Source organism: Otolemur garnettii, unplaced genomic scaffold (assembly GCF_000181295.1).
Source record: "Otolemur garnettii isolate 467f Iridium unplaced genomic scaffold, OtoGar3 scaffold00001, whole genome shotgun sequence".
NCBI classification, from domain to species: Eukaryota; Metazoa; Chordata; class Mammalia; order Primates; family Galagidae; genus Otolemur; species Otolemur garnettii.
The window spans coordinates 26,959,070-26,977,067 of record NW_003852396.1 but is presented as its reverse complement, the minus strand read 5'-3'; the positions used below and the strand labels follow the sequence as shown (position 1 = coordinate 26,977,067).

General features: G+C 52.2%; 1 protein-coding gene across 1 annotated transcript in view; it reads right to left on the bottom strand.

Annotated features, from left to right (window-relative positions):
- Positions 1–17,998, bottom strand: part of GDPD5 (glycerophosphodiester phosphodiesterase domain containing 5) — an 89,337-nt gene that overhangs the window by 14,475 nt on the left and 56,864 nt on the right. The window contains exons 4-8 of the mRNA XM_003780893.3: positions 13,369–13,472; positions 9,019–9,112; positions 8,275–8,334; positions 480–578; positions 76–169 (exon numbers count right to left, since the gene is read on the bottom strand). Of these exons, the coding sequence (XP_003780941.1) occupies positions 76–169; positions 480–578; positions 8,275–8,334; positions 9,019–9,112; positions 13,369–13,472 (451 nt within the window). The remainder of the gene's footprint in view (positions 1–75; positions 170–479; positions 579–8,274; positions 8,335–9,018; positions 9,113–13,368; positions 13,473–17,998) is intronic.

The window sequence follows — 17,998 nt, the reverse complement described above, 5'->3', positions numbered from 1 at the left end:
CTCCAAGGTAAAGTGCAGGTGAAGGCAGCACAAGCTGGCGTGGCACTTGCAAGGGTTGGGAGAAGCCATACTCACAGGACCTCTCTGCACGGGCGAACTGTCCTGCCACAATCCAGGAGAGCATAGTGACTGCAGCCAGGGCCCCCACATGCAGGAACGGGGCTGTGCCCTAAAGTGTGGGAAGAGGTAAAAGGACTGGTGACTCCCACCCACGGCCAGACCCTCTGGTCAGCAGAGTTCTCATGGCCTACCTCTATACCTCAGGGCAGCCAACCCTGTCTCCAGGGCCACTGAGAACACTGGGAATCTCAAGACCCAGGCTTGTAGCATCCTCCCTGCCTCTGACCTGCAGTATAACCCTGGGCCCCTTCCTGCTCCTCTCTGGGCCTTGGTCTGGAAAAAGGGGAAAGATGGAAAGGTACTTCCTTGTTGCAAGCATCCTGGGGGAGCAGCAGTAGCCCTCCCCCTGCCCTGCTTACCTGCAGGGAGATCAGCAGCACCTCCCACTCGTCCTCCCACAGCTGAGCCACAGCTGACATGGCCACGACTGTTGAGGCCAGGATGACCACCAGCCCTATCTGGAAGGGGAAGAGTCACCAGACAGAGGGTCAGAGCATGATCCCCAGTGTGTCTGAGAGGGCCAAGGGGAGACTGAGAGACAGACATGGGGGAGATGGAGGGAGTGGAGAAAGGTGGACCCAGCGGGGCAAGGGGCCGGAAGAAAAGAGACAGGCATGAGCTAGAAGGAAGCCAGGGACAGGCAGACAAGATGCTAGGGAGAGACTGAGGCAGGGGGAGGCTGGCAGACCCCATGGAGGAGGAACAGTGAGAAACAGGAGTGAGGCTGGAGAGAAACCAAGATAAGGAGGGGCTGGGAGGAGGGAAGACACCCAGCAGGTGGGGGCCTCCCCTGGGCCTGGCAGGTCATCTCCAAGGCCCAGCCCTCCTTCTCAACAACTTGGGCATGACAGGGGAACCCAACTTGCCAGCCACAGGGGCAGCAAGCTGAGGAGCTGGGTCGCCTGCAGGAGCCTATTGCACAGCCCAGCCTCGCACTCTGGGCTGGGCTCACCTGCTTCAGGCAGGAGCCAGGGGTAAGGCAGAGCTCTGCCCTGCCTAGCTCCAAGGCTGGCCCTGGGCCTCAACCTCTCTGCACCTGGCTTCTTGTGTATCATGGGGCTGCCCTTCAGCAGCCAGAAAGCAAGGGGCACATCTCTGAGGGAGGCCTAGGTTGTACCTTCCAAGGGGAAGAGATCTTTGGGGACAGATGAGATCTGGATCCCTCAAACTAAGTGAAACTAAGGTAAGGTGCCCAGCTCTTCAGCCCCCACCTTGAGCCCTGAATCTCGCTCTACCCACCAGCTGTCTCCACACCTCCAGGCCTGCCTCCCTGAGGCCCAGGCCACATCTTTCCTTCCCAGCTTCCTGCAGTCCCTACTTTGTGGGCCTGTCAAGACCCCACACCTTGTCCCTCAGACTTCTTTAGACTCATCTCCTACCTCCCCCTCTAAAGGCCTGTCGTACCATGGCACTGTCAGCCCACCCAGCCCACGCGGGCTATTCTCTCTGCCAGCAGGGTCCTCACCCCTTTGCCTCCCCTGAAATATCTCCCTCAGAGGGGCAGCAGCTTCCAAGGCCCTCTGACAACTGAACAGGACTAAGTGGAGATTCTAGATGGTGAGGGCAGGCAGGGGCCTATCCATCTTCACTCCCTGCCAGGCAGGGAAGATGGGATTACATTTTCCTTTGGAGGCTTGTCATTCTAGCCCATCAGCCTGGAAACGAAAGTCCCCTAAGAAATAATAATGAGGCTGAGACAGGTAATGGCTGTTAGGGGCTCTGGCTGGCTGGCTCCGGACAGGGCAGGAGAGAAAGCGCAGGTGTGCCTGGGTCTGTGGGAGGCACTTCCCACTGGTTGATTCCGCTAACCTCCCAGCTGGGGCATTACAGCCTCATTTCACCCACTGAGAAATGGGGCTCAGTGAGCATGAGGACTTGCTTAGTCACGTGGCTTTGAAGGAACAGATCCAGAAATAAACCTCTCTGCCTATCTCCGAGGGTTTGCTCTTTCTCAGACATCAGGCTGCTGTCAGAGGCTGAGGAGTCTCTGCAGGGGGCTCAGGGGCTCCTCATGACCCCCTGAGAATCCCCTTCCACACTGCTGCCCCCCAGACACTTATCTGCTCCCTGAGACCCGTGTGGGAGGGGGCTCTGGACACGGCAAGGATCTTTGGAGGGTCGTTTCTGAGAGCATCTTATTACAATACTTAATTGCTAGTGGAAATAACTTGCAATAATGTCCATTCCACATGATCCTAATACAATTAAAAGTGTTATTATCTCTAGTTTTGCAGTTGCTGTGGTGGGAACCATCATGCTCAGCAGCATTAGCGTATGCTCAATGTCTGGGATTGTCCCCCCCCCCCGCCCCCAGGTTGTGTCCTTATGCCACAGTAATGGCCCTGGCTTCCAACAATGCACTGCCATTCCTTAACTCTGGCTGGGATTTAAAGGAGGGCTTTACACTAAGTAGGAGGCTCCTTCCTTGAGGCACAGTAATCTACCTTAGATGCCTGGAGACAGACCACTATCTACCTCTGAGAAAGTGGCCTTGGGTTTTCTGTCCTGGTGGGATGGTGGCTTATGACAATAGTGGGAGGGATGGAGGATACAATAGCCATTTTGGTTCACTTGATGAGTCTTGCCTGGGTGGTGGGACTGGAGAGGCGTTGGAATCCAGCTTTTAGAGGTGTCTGACCTCTTAGATTTATGTCCCAATTGGCAAACAGTGGGCCTAGAGTTGAGGGCCACACTTGAGTCACATTCCTTGCTCCCATCTTGGCTCTGCTGCCTAATGGGAAGGCTAATTTCTCCAGGGATCTTTCCAGAGCTGTGAAATGAAAATATGAGTGCATAGCCAGAATGGGGGAGGGAAGATAAATGAGATGCAAATAAAGTGCTTAGGATAATGGCTGGACCACAGGAAATGTTTACTAAATCTTAGTGGTATCATTTATTTTTATTTTTATTTTTTTCAGAGACAGAGTCTTACTTCATTGCCCTCAGTAGAGTGCTGTGGCGTCACAGCTCACAGCAACCTCTGACTCCTAGGCTTAGGCAATTCTCTTGCCTCAGCCTCCCACGTAGCTGGGACTACAGGCGCCTGCCAGAATGCCCAGCTATTTTTTTGTTGCAGTTTGGCCAGGGCTGGGTTTGAACCCACCACCCTCGGTATATGGGGCTGGCACTCTACCCACTGAGCCACAGGTGTAATTTTTAAAAGTGGGCATAGTATCAAATGAACAGGATTACTGTGAGGAGTAAATGAAATTCTGTGTGGAGAGTGCCTGATGCATACGGTCAGTGCCCCATAAATGATGGTTATTGCCACCATGATGATGAGGAACACAGTGCCTGGTACACAGGAGGCTCTCGGTGAGTGTGCCTGCTTTAGGCAGCGGCTGGAGGGATAGAGGCTGGACACTAAGAAGAACTGTGGAGCCAGGGCCAGTGTTTGGAGAAAAGTCCGAATTCAGTGGGAGAGTGGACATGACAGGACAGTAGGCGGAGGCTGTTGGAACCAGGGCTGGAGGAAGAAGCCACAGCCCAAGCTAGGCCAGTCCTGCTGTGGCCATGCGGCACCCAGGGCTCCTGTCTGGGACTCAGTTTGGGAGACCTCTCTGCAGACCTCTCTTCCATGTAGGTCCTGAGCTGGGGGCTGCTGACACTGTGGCAGGGGGCCCAGGCAATGTCATGGGATCAGTGCAGTATGCTCAGGACTATGTTGGGGGACAGCCTAGGAGGTGTAAGGTGTGACCAAAGCACCTCCCAGAGGTGTCTGAGTGGGGCAGGCCTCAGGAAAAGGGCCTCCTGCTTACTGTAAAGCTCTCAAGCACCCTTCAACCTTCTCTCTCACCTCCTGGGCACCTGGACTTTACCTGGGAGGGATTTCTAGAAAACAGGAGCTTGGAGCAGACTGGGGAGGAGAATGAAGGTCCCCACATGGGTACCAATCCACCCACAGTGCCTTGCAAACGACCCCTCCTACTTGGTTCTGAGCACTTCTATCCTCGCCCCAGGATTCAGAGCAGCCAGAGACTCAAAAAGGAGTTCATGATTACAACATACTAAAAACTGCAGTCTTTAAAACTATACAGTACTGGCATAAGGCCAGAGAGATAAATAAAAAGTTCCAGGCGGCGCCTGTGGCTCAGTGAGTAGGGCGCCTGCCCCATATACCGAGGATGGTAGATTCAAACCCGGCCCCAGCCAAACTGCAGCAAAAAGATTAGCTGGGTGTTGTGGTGGGAGCCTGTAGTACCAGCTACTTCGGAGGCTGAGGCAAGAGAATCGCCTAAGCCCAGGAATTGAAGGTTGCTGTGAGCTGTGATGCCACAACACTCTACTGAGGGCAATAAAGTGAGACTCTATCTCTAAAAAAAAAGCACAAAACCCTTTCCCCCCATTAAAGAAAAGTAAAAAGTTCCAAAATAGATCCAAATACATAAAGACTATTTAATATGATAAAAATGACATCTCAAATTAGAGGAGAACGGTTGGATTAATCAGTAGAGAGGTTAGGGACATTGGGAGACCATCTAAAAAGAACACAGTAAGATCATAAAAATCCCCTTTTCAAAAAGGGGAAAAAAAGAAATGTTAAAAATAGTGGAAATAGACTTGGTGCCCATAGGGCACTGGCCACATGCACTGGGGCTGGTGGGTTTGAACCCAGCCAGGGCCTGCTAAACAACAAGAACAACAATAACAAAAAAATAGTTGAGTGTTGTGGCGGGTGCCTGTAGTCCCAGCTACTTGGGAGGCTGAGGCAAGAGAATGGTTTAAGCCGAAGAGTTTGAAGTTACTATGAGCTATGACACCACAGCACTCTACTGAGAGTGGAAACAGGTAATTAATTACCAAAGGATACCACAGAGAAATTTTTTTTTTTTTTTTTTTGAGACAGAGCCTCAAGCTGTCCCCCTGGGCAGAGTGCCATAGCATCACAGCTCACAGCAACCTCCAACTCCTGGGCTCAAGCGAGTCTCCTGCCTCCGCCTCCCAAGCAGCTGGGACCACAGGCGCCCGCCACAACGCCCGGCTATTTTTTTTTTTAGTTGCAGCTGTCATTGTTGTTTGGCGGGCCCGGGCTGGGGATTCGAACCCGCCACCTTAGGTGTACGTGGCTGGCGCCCCAGCTGCTTGAGCACAGGTGCCGAGCCGAGAAATATTTTATAATCGTGGAATGGAAAGACCTTTCTGACAAAAAACCTAGGAGCCATATAAAGAGATGACAGATTCTAATACTTAAGAATTAAAAATGGTAAAAATATAATAAGCAAAGTCAAAAGGTAAATGATAAAATAGGAAAAATTATATGCCTTTTATTAGCCAAAGGCCTAATTAGCCACATCTATAAAAAAACTCCAGCAAATGAATAAGCAAAAAGCAAATCCTATGGCAAAAAAGGGCAAAAGCGATGAAGAGACACTTCACAGTAAGTAAAATACAAATAATTCAAATGTGAAAAATGCCAAATCTATAATAATTATCATCAGGGAAATGCAAATTGAAACTACCGTAAGGTACAAATTTCCACCCATTAGATTGGCAAAAGTCAAGAAATCAGCCAATGCTTTATATGTGAGGGAATGTTTATAGGCACAACCAAGTAGGGAGGCCATTTGCGAGATCAGGATGATGGAAGTATGTATTCCTTACTCAGAAATTCCTCTCCCAGGTCACTGGCATGCTGTCCTGGCAAAGGACTGAAAGCACCTGGCATGTCAGTGGGGTTCAGGAACAGGGACTGACTAGATACCCAGAGAATCAGGGAATTTCCAGACCAGGAGTGGGTGTGGACACCAGTGGGATGATCTTGACGCACTGGAGGAGACAGAGCTCCAGAATTTTATTAAAATGCAGAACAGAGGGTGTAGGAGACAACTGTTTGTGTTTAGAGAAAAAGGAAAAAGAAAATGCATATGGATAGTTGTGTGTGCTTCAAATATCTCTAGAAAGATAGTAGGGAGATTTTCATTGCATACTTTTTTTTTTTTTGCAGTTTTTGGCCGGAGCCAGGTATGAACCTGCCACCTCCGGTATATGGAGCTGGCGCCTACTCCTTTGAGCCACAGGCACCACCCCATTGTGTACTTTTAATTATTGAACCATATCAATGTATTACATGGCCAAAAATTAATTAAAACAAAACAAAGAAGACGGATTCCTTAGAGTCTTAGATTCAAATGACAGAATTTTGGGAAGAGAATAGACTTCCCAATCCCTGTTTGAATACTTTGAGCTCCAAAGAACTCCCTCCCTCATGGAATGGTAGCTCCATGTGCCCTGGGAGCCAGCAGCACAGAAGATGGTGTCTGACTCCCTGCATTGATCTGCCACTTCCAGCTGGCTCTGGGGATCTATAGCTCTCTCTCTCAGGATCCAGCAGGTGTGACCTGACCTGCCGAGAGCCAAGCATGGCTCCAGGAGGTGACCACAAAGTGTGCCAGCTCCATCCGGGGGCCAGTTGGTACAGTTCTTTCAAGTGCTAGCTTTGTAGCCAGGAGGAGAAAGTGTCTCTTAGGGGACTGCAGTAGCCCAAGGAAGACCTCAGCATATAGTGACCCGCAGGAGAAAGGAGGGAGGGGACCAGAGCTGCTCTCAACTCTTCACCTCTTTAAGACTTCAGTTAGTGGGGTCCCAGACTGACTGCAGATGCCCCTTGGACACTCACAGCCACCTCCCATTCCACATGGCCCAGCCCAAGCACATCTGTCCTTCTCCCTCTTCCTCTCCCATGTCCCCCTTCTAGATAAAAAGAGTCACCCTCAGAGTCACTCTGGACCAATCTCATGGGCTCATGGATGTCTCTGAATATTTCTGCCCCTTCCTAAATGACATTCCCACTCTGGGAAAAGAGATGACCCAACCCTCCCTCCATGGCCCAAGTGCTCCTGGGAGCGAGGGGCTCTCCTGTGGTCAGCCTTGTGCCACCTCTGCACCCAGTGGGGCCTTGAGAAGAGCAAGCATTGGAAACGTACACAATGACCTTGTGTCATTGGACCTGAGCCAGAGATTAGCTCGGGAAGACGTGAAGTCTGTCTGCTTTGGGCCCAGCCCTGAGTGGGGTACTGGGCACAGAGAGATGGACAAGGCTAACTCCAGCCTCCAGGGAATAGCTAGATGGGTGGGTCAGGGTTGGACAGCCAGATGGAAACTGACAACACAGATGCTCAGAAATGTGGCAGAGATGGCTGCAGAGACTGGGGGAGCCCCCAGAGAGAAGCCTGTGTGCATAAGAGGATACTGAGGAAGGATCTAAAAGAGAGAGAAAGGGAGGGCAAGAGTGAAGGGTTAGGTGGTGCCTGTGGCTCAGTGGGTAGGGAGCCGGTCTCATATACTGAGGGTAGCGGGTTCAAACCCAGCCCCGGCCAAACTTCAACAAATAAATAGCTGGGTGTTGTGGCGGGTGTCTGTAGTCCCAGCTACTTGGGAGGCTAAAGCAAGAGAATCAATTGCCTAAGCCCAGGTGTTGGAGGTTGCTGTGAGCTGTGATGCCAGAGCACTCTACTGAGGACAACAGAGTAAGACTCTATCTCTACAAAAAAAAAAAAAAAAAAATTAAAAAAATTAAAAAGAGCAAAGGGTTAAAGGGAGAGAAGAGGTAGATAGACTAGGAGGGCCTGAGATGTCTCACACACAGGAGCTGAGGGTGACTGTCTCTTGCAGGGGCTGGGAGAAGTTGGCAGGGGCCAGGTCATATTGACTAGGGGAGTGTGCGTCATCTTGGGAACATTGGGAGTGGTGGAAAGGCTGTAAGCTGGGAATCCCAACTCTGAAACAGGGTTCTCAACAGAGCTCACTGAAGGAGGGGAAAAAAGGTGAGGCCCGAGGCAGGGCCAGCCAGAGGGCCAGGGCTACAACAGGAGCCATGAATCTGTAGGGGAATTGTGTGGCTACAGTGCTGGGACGCTGGATCTTCCACTTCTAAACTAGGAAACTTTGGGAAAGTTATGTAACCTCTTTGGATCTCAGTTTTCCAAACTACAAAACAAGATAACAACAGTTTCTACGTCATAGGGCTGCAGGGAGGGTTAAAAGAGTTAAAATAGGTCAGGTTGTGAGTGCTTGGCACCTACTGAGCAATCAGTGTTAGCTATCAGAACAATTAAAACCACCATCTAGGGGAGGATGAGGCTCTGGCTCTTCCTCTGCTGCTGGGGCCTCCAGCCTTCCTTCCCCTGTCCCAGCCCCAGTGGAAGCAGCCCTTACCTTGTGCAGCCAGTGCAGGTTCATCTGCTGTCCCACGGCAATGTGACATAGTGCCAGCACCTGGGGAGGGGCCCACAGGGTGACAGTCAGGCCCCATGTGAGCAGAAGCTTTTGCTCATTTGCTAGACACCCGACTCCCCAGTGCTGCTCTAGGCCCAACCCAGACCAGAGTCAGTAAACCCTTCCTACAGGCAATGGAAATGCCCTGCCCTGCCCTGCCCTGCCTGCCCTGCCTCCCCTGCCCTGCTCAATCCAAGCCTGGCCTCCCCCAGATTATTCCACCCCTCTAGCCTTCTAGACTTCTCCTTCTCTGGGAATTCCCTCTTAAGGGTTCACTCATCTTGCTGCACTTGGACTGCCCAACTTAATTCATCACATATTTTGGGAGTTCCAGGCCCCAGGATTTTGAAATGGGTTTGAGCCCAGTCCCCCAAGGAGCTCCTAGGCCAGCATGGGGATAGATCTGAGTCTCAGGTTCCTGGAAGAGGAAGTCTGCAGTGGGCCTAAAAGCCAGGATGGCTCTCACTGGGTGGAGGGAAAACATTCCAGGAAGGGGCAGCTGGGGAGACTGGCAAAAGGAAGATGACCTCCGAACTTGGGTTCCCTGGCTTAGAGGTACAGTGCCCCAGAGGGCCTGGGAAAAGCCAGCTTCCCATTTTGATCAGGGCCGGCTCCTCCATCAGGCTGCCAAGTCTCCCTTCCCCTGGGAGCAGATCACCTGCCCTCCAAGACATCCCTACATACCAGGAGGCCAGCAATGTATGTGAAGGCAGTAGCTGTGGTCACAAGGATGGGCACAGGCCAGTCACTCCAGTAGCCCATGCGGTTGTAGAGGTACCTGCCAGGAGGAGGAAGGGTCGGGGTCAGACCTCCACTGGGCCACTGCTGGCCCAGGAACCCGGATGGTCTCAGCTCTGACACAGCTGGGGGACCACAGGCTGGGCTTAGTGACCAGGCCCTACCCACTCAGAAACGATACTCAGTGTCTCCTGATGCTCCGACGAACCTGCTCATAGAGGACTCCTGGGGACCAAGAAGTATGAAGAAGGAAACACCAGTTCCCCATAATTCTACTGCTCAGAAGAAACCATTACCAAGATTGTGCTGAATTGTCTTCCTGCAGGATTCCCCTTCATGACTATATATTTGTATGAAGCAAAGCTGGGCCCCCACTGCATACAGCACAGAGGTCAGGAGCGTGGGCTTGGGAGCAAAGCACACACCCTGAATTCAAATCCTGATATGCCTTTCACTGGCTCAGAACACCTTGGGGAGGTGACAGGCTTCACTGATTCTGAGATGCCAGTGACTGTGCCCACCAGCTCCATTTCGAGGTTATAACATGAAAACTAGACTTCATCACATGTAATGCTTAACTTCTCTGAATCTCAGTTTCCTCACCTGCAAGATGAGGGAGAAGTGAGGCAAGGCACATAGCGGGCACTCGATGCACTTTCTAACACCAGTATTGACTCATGCCAGTAAAATCCCAAAGAAATGTGACTTTTTTCAATAGCCATGTGGTCTTCCACTGAATTCATATGTAGCCAACTACCTCCTGATGGTGCTCAATAGTTTCCAATTGTTCACTCTTAGAAGTTAAAACCAAATGAAGATGTTGTATATTTCTTTCTGTCTTTCTGATTATCTCCTTGGGATAGATTCCTACAGATAGAATTATAGGGTCAAAGGGCATTAACTTTTTAAGGCTTCTGATAGATAGTGCCTAGTTGCTCTCTAGAAATATTTTTTTTTTTTTTGGAGACAGAGCCTCAAGCTGTCCCCCAGGGTAGAGTGCCGTGGCATTACAGTTCACAGCAACCTCCAAATCCTGGGCTCAAGCGAGTCTCCTGCCTCCGCCTCCCAAGTAGCTGGGACCACAGGCGCCCGCCACATTGGCCCAGCCATTTTTTGGCTGCAGCCGTCATTGTTGTTTGGCTGGTCCGGGCTGGGGATTTGAACCCGCCACCTTAGGTGTACGTGGCTGGCGCCTTAGCCGGTTGAGCTACAGGCGCCGAGCCGCTCTGTAGAAATATTAAACCACTCACTTCTCCTTGTACAACTAGAGAAACTACAGCTCACAGGAAGCAATAGCTTCTCAAGGTCATTAGAAAATCCAAGCCAACTTTAGCTTGCTGCTACCGTGGTAGGGGCCTTGGCAGGGAGATGCGAGGGGACACCAGCTCCCCCATCTCCCCTCCACACCAGGCATCTGCCCTCCCCATCAAAGCACAGGAGAAAATCTGCTGCCTGGAAGATTACTGAGAGCATTCATCTCTTTGCACAGTGGGGAAACTGAGGCCTAAGAGGGGTAGCACTTGCTCCCAGTAACTACTACTGAAAGATGTTCTGGTCCCATTTATCTCTTCAGGCATGACCCCTACTGGCAGGGGACCTCCTGGACAGTAACAGCCCTGCCTCTCCTTGTCCAGGGCCAACCCCTTGGCTCCAGCTCCCAGCCTCTTGCTGTGTGGGACTATCCCCAGGGACTCGAGAGCATCGGGGGTAGGCCAGCGTCTCTTGAAACCCAGCACTGACTGCAAGAATCTGAGGTGACAGGATGATCCCTGAGTCCCTGGCACCCATCCTCTGCTTGAGTCTCCCAATAATAGGGAGCTTGCTCTCTGTGCACAGTGGTAACTCCACGGACCAAGTCCCCATCCCAGATCTGTCTGTATTTTGCTGTGTGACTTTAGAAAGGCTACTTAACCTCTCAGACCCCTGGTTCTCCTCAGACTGTCCTCAATACATATTTTTGGCACTAAAATATTACCGTATTTTGGTATTGTGGCCATGGATGAACCCTGTCCCTCCCTGGGCCTAATTTCTACCACCTATATATAATGGGGGTGGGCCTAGTGATCTTCCAGGCAGTAGAACTGTCCAGGGTCTGTAGTCAAGAGCCAGCAGGGAGGCTCGGCACCTATAGCTCAACCGGCTAAGGCGCCAGCCACGTACACCTAAGGTGGCGGGTTCGAATCCCCAGCCCGTACCCACCAAACAACAATGACGGCTACAACCAAAAAATAGCCGGGTGTTGTGGCGGGCACCTGTGGTCCCAGCTACTTGGGAGGCGGAGGCAGGAGACTCGCTTGAGCCCAGGAGTTGGAGGTTGCTGTGAACTGTAATGCCACGGCACTCTACCCAGGGCGACAGCTTGAGGCTCTGTCTAAAAAAAAAAAAAAAGGCCAGCAGGGAATATAGCCCATGCTTTGGACATCTGCATAGATGAATAATTGATTTATGGCATTTAATAAAGGCCAGAGGCTACCTCTGAGACTTGGCTGGGGCTGCTGTTGAGCAGGGGCAGGACAGCAGCTTGTCTTTTTTTGGGCTTACTAGTAACGGAGGCACAGCCTGGTGCCACGCAGAGAAGAATGGACATCCAGCTCCATGAATTGGGTCTTATGACCATCACAGAATCCTAGAACCACAGCCCAGCAGTAACCCAGACTCCTAGAAATCCCTGACTCTAACCTCATAGCCACCTTCCAGCTAAAGACAAGGTCTCCTAGGAAGCAGCCCTCACCTTCAGGTGCAGTCTGAGCCCTCCCATGCCCATTGTCTCATCTCATCCTCAGAAAGACCTGATGAAGTCAGAGTCACCCCCATTTTACAGAAGAAGAAAGAGAGGCTTGGAGAGCACCAAAGACTTGCACATGGTCATACTGTCCTGAAACTTCTGATTGAAAAGAAGGAAGAGGCTGGGTACAGTGGTTCATGCCTGTAATCCTAGCACTCTGGGAGACCCAGGCAAAAGGATCCATTGAGCTTAGGAGTTTGACACCAGCCTGAACAAAAGCAAGACCCTGTTTGTACTAAAAATAGAAAAATTAGCCAAGTGTCGTAGCAGATATCTATAGTCTCAGCTATGTGTACTAGGGAGGCTTAGACTGGAGGATCCCTTTAAACCCAGGAATCTGAGGTTCCTGTGAGCTTGGCTGATGCTACTTCACTCTAGTCTGGGCAAGAGAGTGAGACTTTGTCTCAGAAAAAAACAGGGAAGGGGGAGGAGGGAGGACAATTGGTGGGGTCTCACCTAGTATATATAATTGATAGTGTTCAGCACACACCCTAGGTAAAGGGCTCAACTACAAATTGAACTTTACCTAAGAAATGAAAACAATGTAATCTAAACATCTGTACCCTCGTATTAATCTGAAAAAAAAAAAAAAAGAAAGAAAAAGAAACCCAGAAGGGGCATGAGGAGCCTGACTTCCAGGCCTAACTCTGCCCCCAACTAGCTATATGACCTTGGACTTTAGTGTCTACACCTATCAATGGAACCCTGGATGCTTCCCTCCTCCCATGGCCTTCCAAACAAAAGGCAGGCAATGGAGGGGGTATCAGGAAGAAATAGATGCCCCTCCTATACCCAGACACCTGCCTCAGACAGCCCACAAATGGCCATGAGCCATCCCACACCATAGCATCTGCCAGCCCTGCCTAGGGCCTTGAGGCTTTAGTCTCTCTGGGCCTTGGATTTCTTGTCTATAAAGGGAGTGACTAGAGGTCCCCAGCCCCAGGCTGAGTCCTGCCCGCAGACTTAGGTCTATTCTCTATGTTAGCAGCACCAGGAAAGAGTATCTTGTATCTCTTCCATAGGCTTCAGCTCCTGCGAAGCCTTTTTCAGGCTCCCCACCACCTCTTCAGGAGACCAGAATGCAGCTTGAATCACCTATGCAAACCCCAATGGGTCCCCAAGAAGTGAGCAGCTGAAGTTTCCAGATGACAATCCTAGCCATTCTTTAAGGCCTGGTTCCCATGCCTCCTCCACCAGGAAGCCTTCTATATGTCCTCAATGGGACTCCCCTCAAGGCATGGAGCTCTCTTTTTCTCTTCATATTTCTTGCCAGCCTGTGATCCCGCACCCCCATCTCCCACCCATAGTCTCACACCAGCCTCCTCACCCTAGAGGTGGGTAGGACAGAAGCTCACAAGCAGATAGATCTTGCCCAAGGCCACACAGAGAGTTGGTGGCAGGGCATGGAGAGCCAACCTAGGAGGCTCAAACCCCGGCCCCCAGGTTCCAGCCACTGCATACCTGGGACCCAGGCCCCCTGACCCTGCCTGCCCAGTCCCGACTCCACTCACCAGTTGAATTCATCATAGTCATTGTGGACTTCCCACCAGAAGTAGAGCCAGGTGAGCGTGAGGCCAAAGGTGAAGGTGAGGAGCAGGAACCAGAGGCGCTCCCACTGCAAGGGCAGAGCAAAGAGAGGCCAGTAAGTGGGGCGAGGGGCCAGCCCCCAGGCTGCCTCCCACGGGAATGTTTCCTTCCTCCGTTTTGGCAGCCACACCTGCTGGACAGGCAAGACTGTCCTTTGTGCACTGGGAGAAAGTGGGGCTCAGAGAGGGGAAGTGACCGGTCCAACCTCACAGAGCTCAAAGTTACAAAATAGTGGGGAGCCTGGAGCAGTTGGGGGTTCCCCCAGAGCTGTGATGTTACTGCTGCAGCCTGAGGCCTTTCTGGTGTGTGCCAGTTTCCCCATCCTGGCGAAGGTCTCCAGAAGCAAAGCGCGCCCTGACGCTTTCGCACTAGCACAGTGAGGGCAGTCTGTGAAGTCGCATGATGCTCATTGCATCCTCACGCATGCCTACAAAGCAGCTCTCATTCTCCCCTCACCTCATGCTGCTGATACAGACACTAAGGCCCAGAGGAACCAAGCAACTTGCCCAGGTTGCACTGCAAGTTAGCAGAGGATTGGGGCTGGGGCTCTGGACTCGACTTGAAGAACTACAGTGTCCTGCCACCTCCACTGGGTGCCAGCTCCCCGCCCCTGTCTCCAGCCGGGTGGGGGTGGGCCATGAGGGGACGCTGACCCTGACCCCACCACTGCTGCTTCCTGAGGGGCCTGCTCAGAGGTCTGCAGGCACTTCCGCCTGGGCCCTCCGGTTTATCCCTGCTTTCATCCGCCCCCTTATCTTGGAAGCACAACAAGCTTGGAATATCCTGCATCCCGGGAACTGCTGAGATCATCAGAACAAATCAACAGCCCTTAAGGGGAGGTCAGTGTGAGGAGAGAATAGAGACACCTTCCCTTTAAGGGCAAGGAGCTGAGGCATCCCACCTCTGGGCTCCCTGCTACCCGACCCCTCCCACACATGACAGCCAGCCCAGAGCTGTGGCACTACCCAATCTTGGTATAACCTCTCAGGGCTCCTCACTGCTCAGCCAGCAGGGACACCCTTCTGGGTGTGGCCCCTGCCTTCTCTGGCTTTACCCCCAACCAGTTCTCTCAACCTGGAAAGGCCACACTGCCCCGGGCTTGTTCCCCAACACTCACTCCATGCCTGGCCCCAGGCAGAAGCGCTTGTGCTTGGATGACCCACTTGGGCAGGAGGGTGAGCCACTCAAGTGTGGTGACTTGTGCTTGGGTGAGCAGCCGCCACCACTAGTGGCAAGTGCAGAGCCAGGCTGCCTTGCTTGGTCCCACTTTGTACATGAACAGAGATGCAGAGGTAGGTGACACCCTGAAAGACAGTCTTTCCAGCAGGCCCTGGGTTGAGGGGATGGCTTCTCATTCTATCTGCCCCATCTGGACTCAGAATAAATGAGCCCCAGGTCTAGGTACGGCAGAAATGGGGAAAGCCTAGTTAGATCAGGCCAGGCCATGTGCCCTTCTGGAGCAAAGGAACCCAAGACCCCTCAGCCAGAGAGTGACCAGTACTACCTGGGGAAACAGAGAAGGGTGGTGGTTCAGTCCTGCTTCCTGCCACCTGCCAACGGAGCTGGGCCACACTGCCACATCTGAGCTGACACCTTCTCTCCATACCCCTACCCTGGCCAGCCCAGGACCCCAGGTCTAGTTCTTCTAAGAATTTCTTTTCTTTCTTTCTTTTTTTTTTTTTGCAGTTTGGCTGGGGCTGGGTTTGAACCTGCCACCTCCACCTACTCCTTTGAGCCACCGGCGCCGCCCTCTTCTAAGAATTTCTTTTGCCACCTCAAATTCTTATTTGCTCACAACAGCACACATTTCCTACAGAGTGTAGCTGGTAAGTCCCAGGCCAGCTTAAACATCTGGGTCTCTCAAAGGGAGTGCCATGGCCCCCAGACTGACCCTCCCACCTCTGGTCACGTCATGCCCCAGCTGGAGAGTCCCACTGACCTGAGCTCTTCAGCAGACGCCAGGGCCCCCCACCAGGCCCAGGTCAGCCTCTGTGCCCACAGCCCAACACAGGCACTTTATGCCCATGTAAAAGATTACCCATAGTTCCCCAGACAGGTTCTTTCAGATCCCACGCCATCACACAACCCTATCCTCCATCTAGAAAGCAGCCTTTCTCTAGCCCCTCTGGGAAATCTTCCTCCTTCCCCAGTAACCTCCCTGAGGCCTCCCCTGTCTGAGAGGGTGAATCTTGTCTCCTCAGAACTCCTATAACCCTTGTACCCATCTGAGTTATGGCACAGACCCTGTAGTCGCAGAACTGTCTCTATACAAGTTGCTCCCCTACTCCCCCCTTCACTATACAGAAGCACCTTGAAATTTGGGTGGTATTTGGCCAGGTGAGGTGGTTCATGCCTGTAATCCTAGCACTCTGGGATCTGAGGCAGGAGGACTGCTTGAGCTTAGGAGTTCAGACCAGCCTGAGCAAGAGTAAGACCCCCATCTCTACTAAGAATAGAAAAACTAGTTGGGCATTGTGGTGAACGCCTAGTTACTCAGGAGGCTGAGGCATGAGCATTGCCAGAGCCCAACAGTTTGAGGCTGCTGTGAGCTGTGATGATGCCAAGGTATTCTACCTAGGGTGATAGAGGAGTAAGACTCTGTTTCAAAAAACAAAAAAAGAAAGAAAGAAATCTGGGAGGTCTTCTTCTTCTTTTCTTTTTTGAGACAGAGTCTCACTGTGTCACCCTTGGTAGAATACTGTGGCATCATAGCTCACAGCAACCTCTAACTCTTGGGCTTAAGCGATTCTCTTGCCTCAGCCTCCCAAGTAGCTGGGACTACAGGCACCCACCACAACGCCCGGCTATTTTTTGTCGCAGTAGTCATTGTCATTTAGCTGGCCTGGGATGGGTTCAAACCCGCCACCCTCGGTGTATGTGGCTGGTGCCCTAACCACTGTGCTATGGGCACTGAGCCAAAATCTGGGTGGTCTTCATATTCTAGGTGGCACAGGAATTTAAGAAAGATTAGATAATGAAATTGTGCACAAGGAAACACCCTTTCTCCTACCCTGGCATGAGTATAACCATCCAGGACATATTTCACTGGGGGCTTAATACCCCAACCCCACAGAGGAGTGCTCGGTCTTCTATGGACCCTGAGCTGGAGGCACCAGATGGCCATCTGTCCACAGAGATCCCTCTGCCCTAGCAGGAGCAGGGCTTTTATGCCTCTGACCATAAGACGAGGTTCTGAGAGGAGACCAGGGGAGGGGTGAGCCTCTGCTAAGGATGGGTCATGTCCCAGGCAAGTAGCCTGGAGGCTGAGTGGGTAGAGAACCTTCTACAGGTGCTGGGGGGCCATCCTGCAGCCAGGTATGATGCAGGACCCAACACTGACAGATGGTTAGGGAGACCACAGGTGTTGGGAGGGCCCATAGCAGTGTGGGGCTTTAGCAGGTGGGGTGCAGCAAGGGCCACTGTCCTCACTTGGACAGATTCTAACAGTGGGGCAGGGCAGGACAGAGCAGGAATGGCCCTGGGGCCCAATCAGGGTGTTAAGACTAGAACCTGCAGGTGGGTGAGACACTAGGACATAGAAGGATGAGGGCAGGGCCTAAGGAACTAGAAAATACAAACCCCATTAGAGCTGGGACATGGGAGGGGGGTGGGGTGGCTGGGATTGAGGTCCTGGGAGTTGGAAGCCACAGGGAGCCTGTAGATGAGGATGAAAAGGCCCCAGCTGCAGGGGAAAAGAGGCAGGGGGGCTCACTCTAAGAACAATCAGCGGAAACACCAAATGGCAGGGGCTAGAAGAAAGGGAAGGGGAAGGTGAGGAAGAGGCCTGGAGCAGCTCTGCTGATAAAGAGGCTCCAAATGGCACTAATGGTCCCTGTCAGGGCTCATTAGGGTGGAGAAAGGCCTGTACAGCTCCAGCTGCTAACAGCCAATCCCGCCCTGCCCTGAGGAGATGCTGCCCCACAATCACTGCCCTAACACCCCTGCCACGTGGAGAGGGCCCTGTTCTCTCATCTGCACCCTGCAAGGGGCTATTTATTTAGGGACATTTATCCTTGTCCCAATGAGGCCCAGAGGGCCACCACATCAGCTGAAAGAGCAGTGAGCTACACCATACCCAGGAAGCATCATTCTTATCAAGGTGGCCATAAACGTATGCACTTATTATGACAGTTTTATAGTGCATGGTAGCCAGGTGTCCTGGGGAAGAGGTTCCTTTTGGGGATTTGCACAAAGGCTCAACATGAATGAGTGGAGGTGAGTCAGAGAGGTCACCAAGGAGGGGAGGCCTGGGGATAGGGTTTGAACCCAGTGTCCTGACAGGATGCAGTCCTCTGGAGGACCCCTCGAGGGCCAGCCCTGGATAGCTCCCCTCAAAATCCACCCTTATCCTCTGGGCAATCTAGCCCCAATTTGGATCCTCTCTTCCCTCTTTCTGGGGTCCACCCCCAGGCCAGACCTCTTGCTCCTTAGGAAACCTTTCCATCCCCCAAACCTCCAAAGACCTCCCTTCTCTGACCATCCTGCACAAACTCTTGACACCCACCAATCTGGCCATGAGTCAGATTCCAAACTGTGGAGATGGAAAGAGCGTGG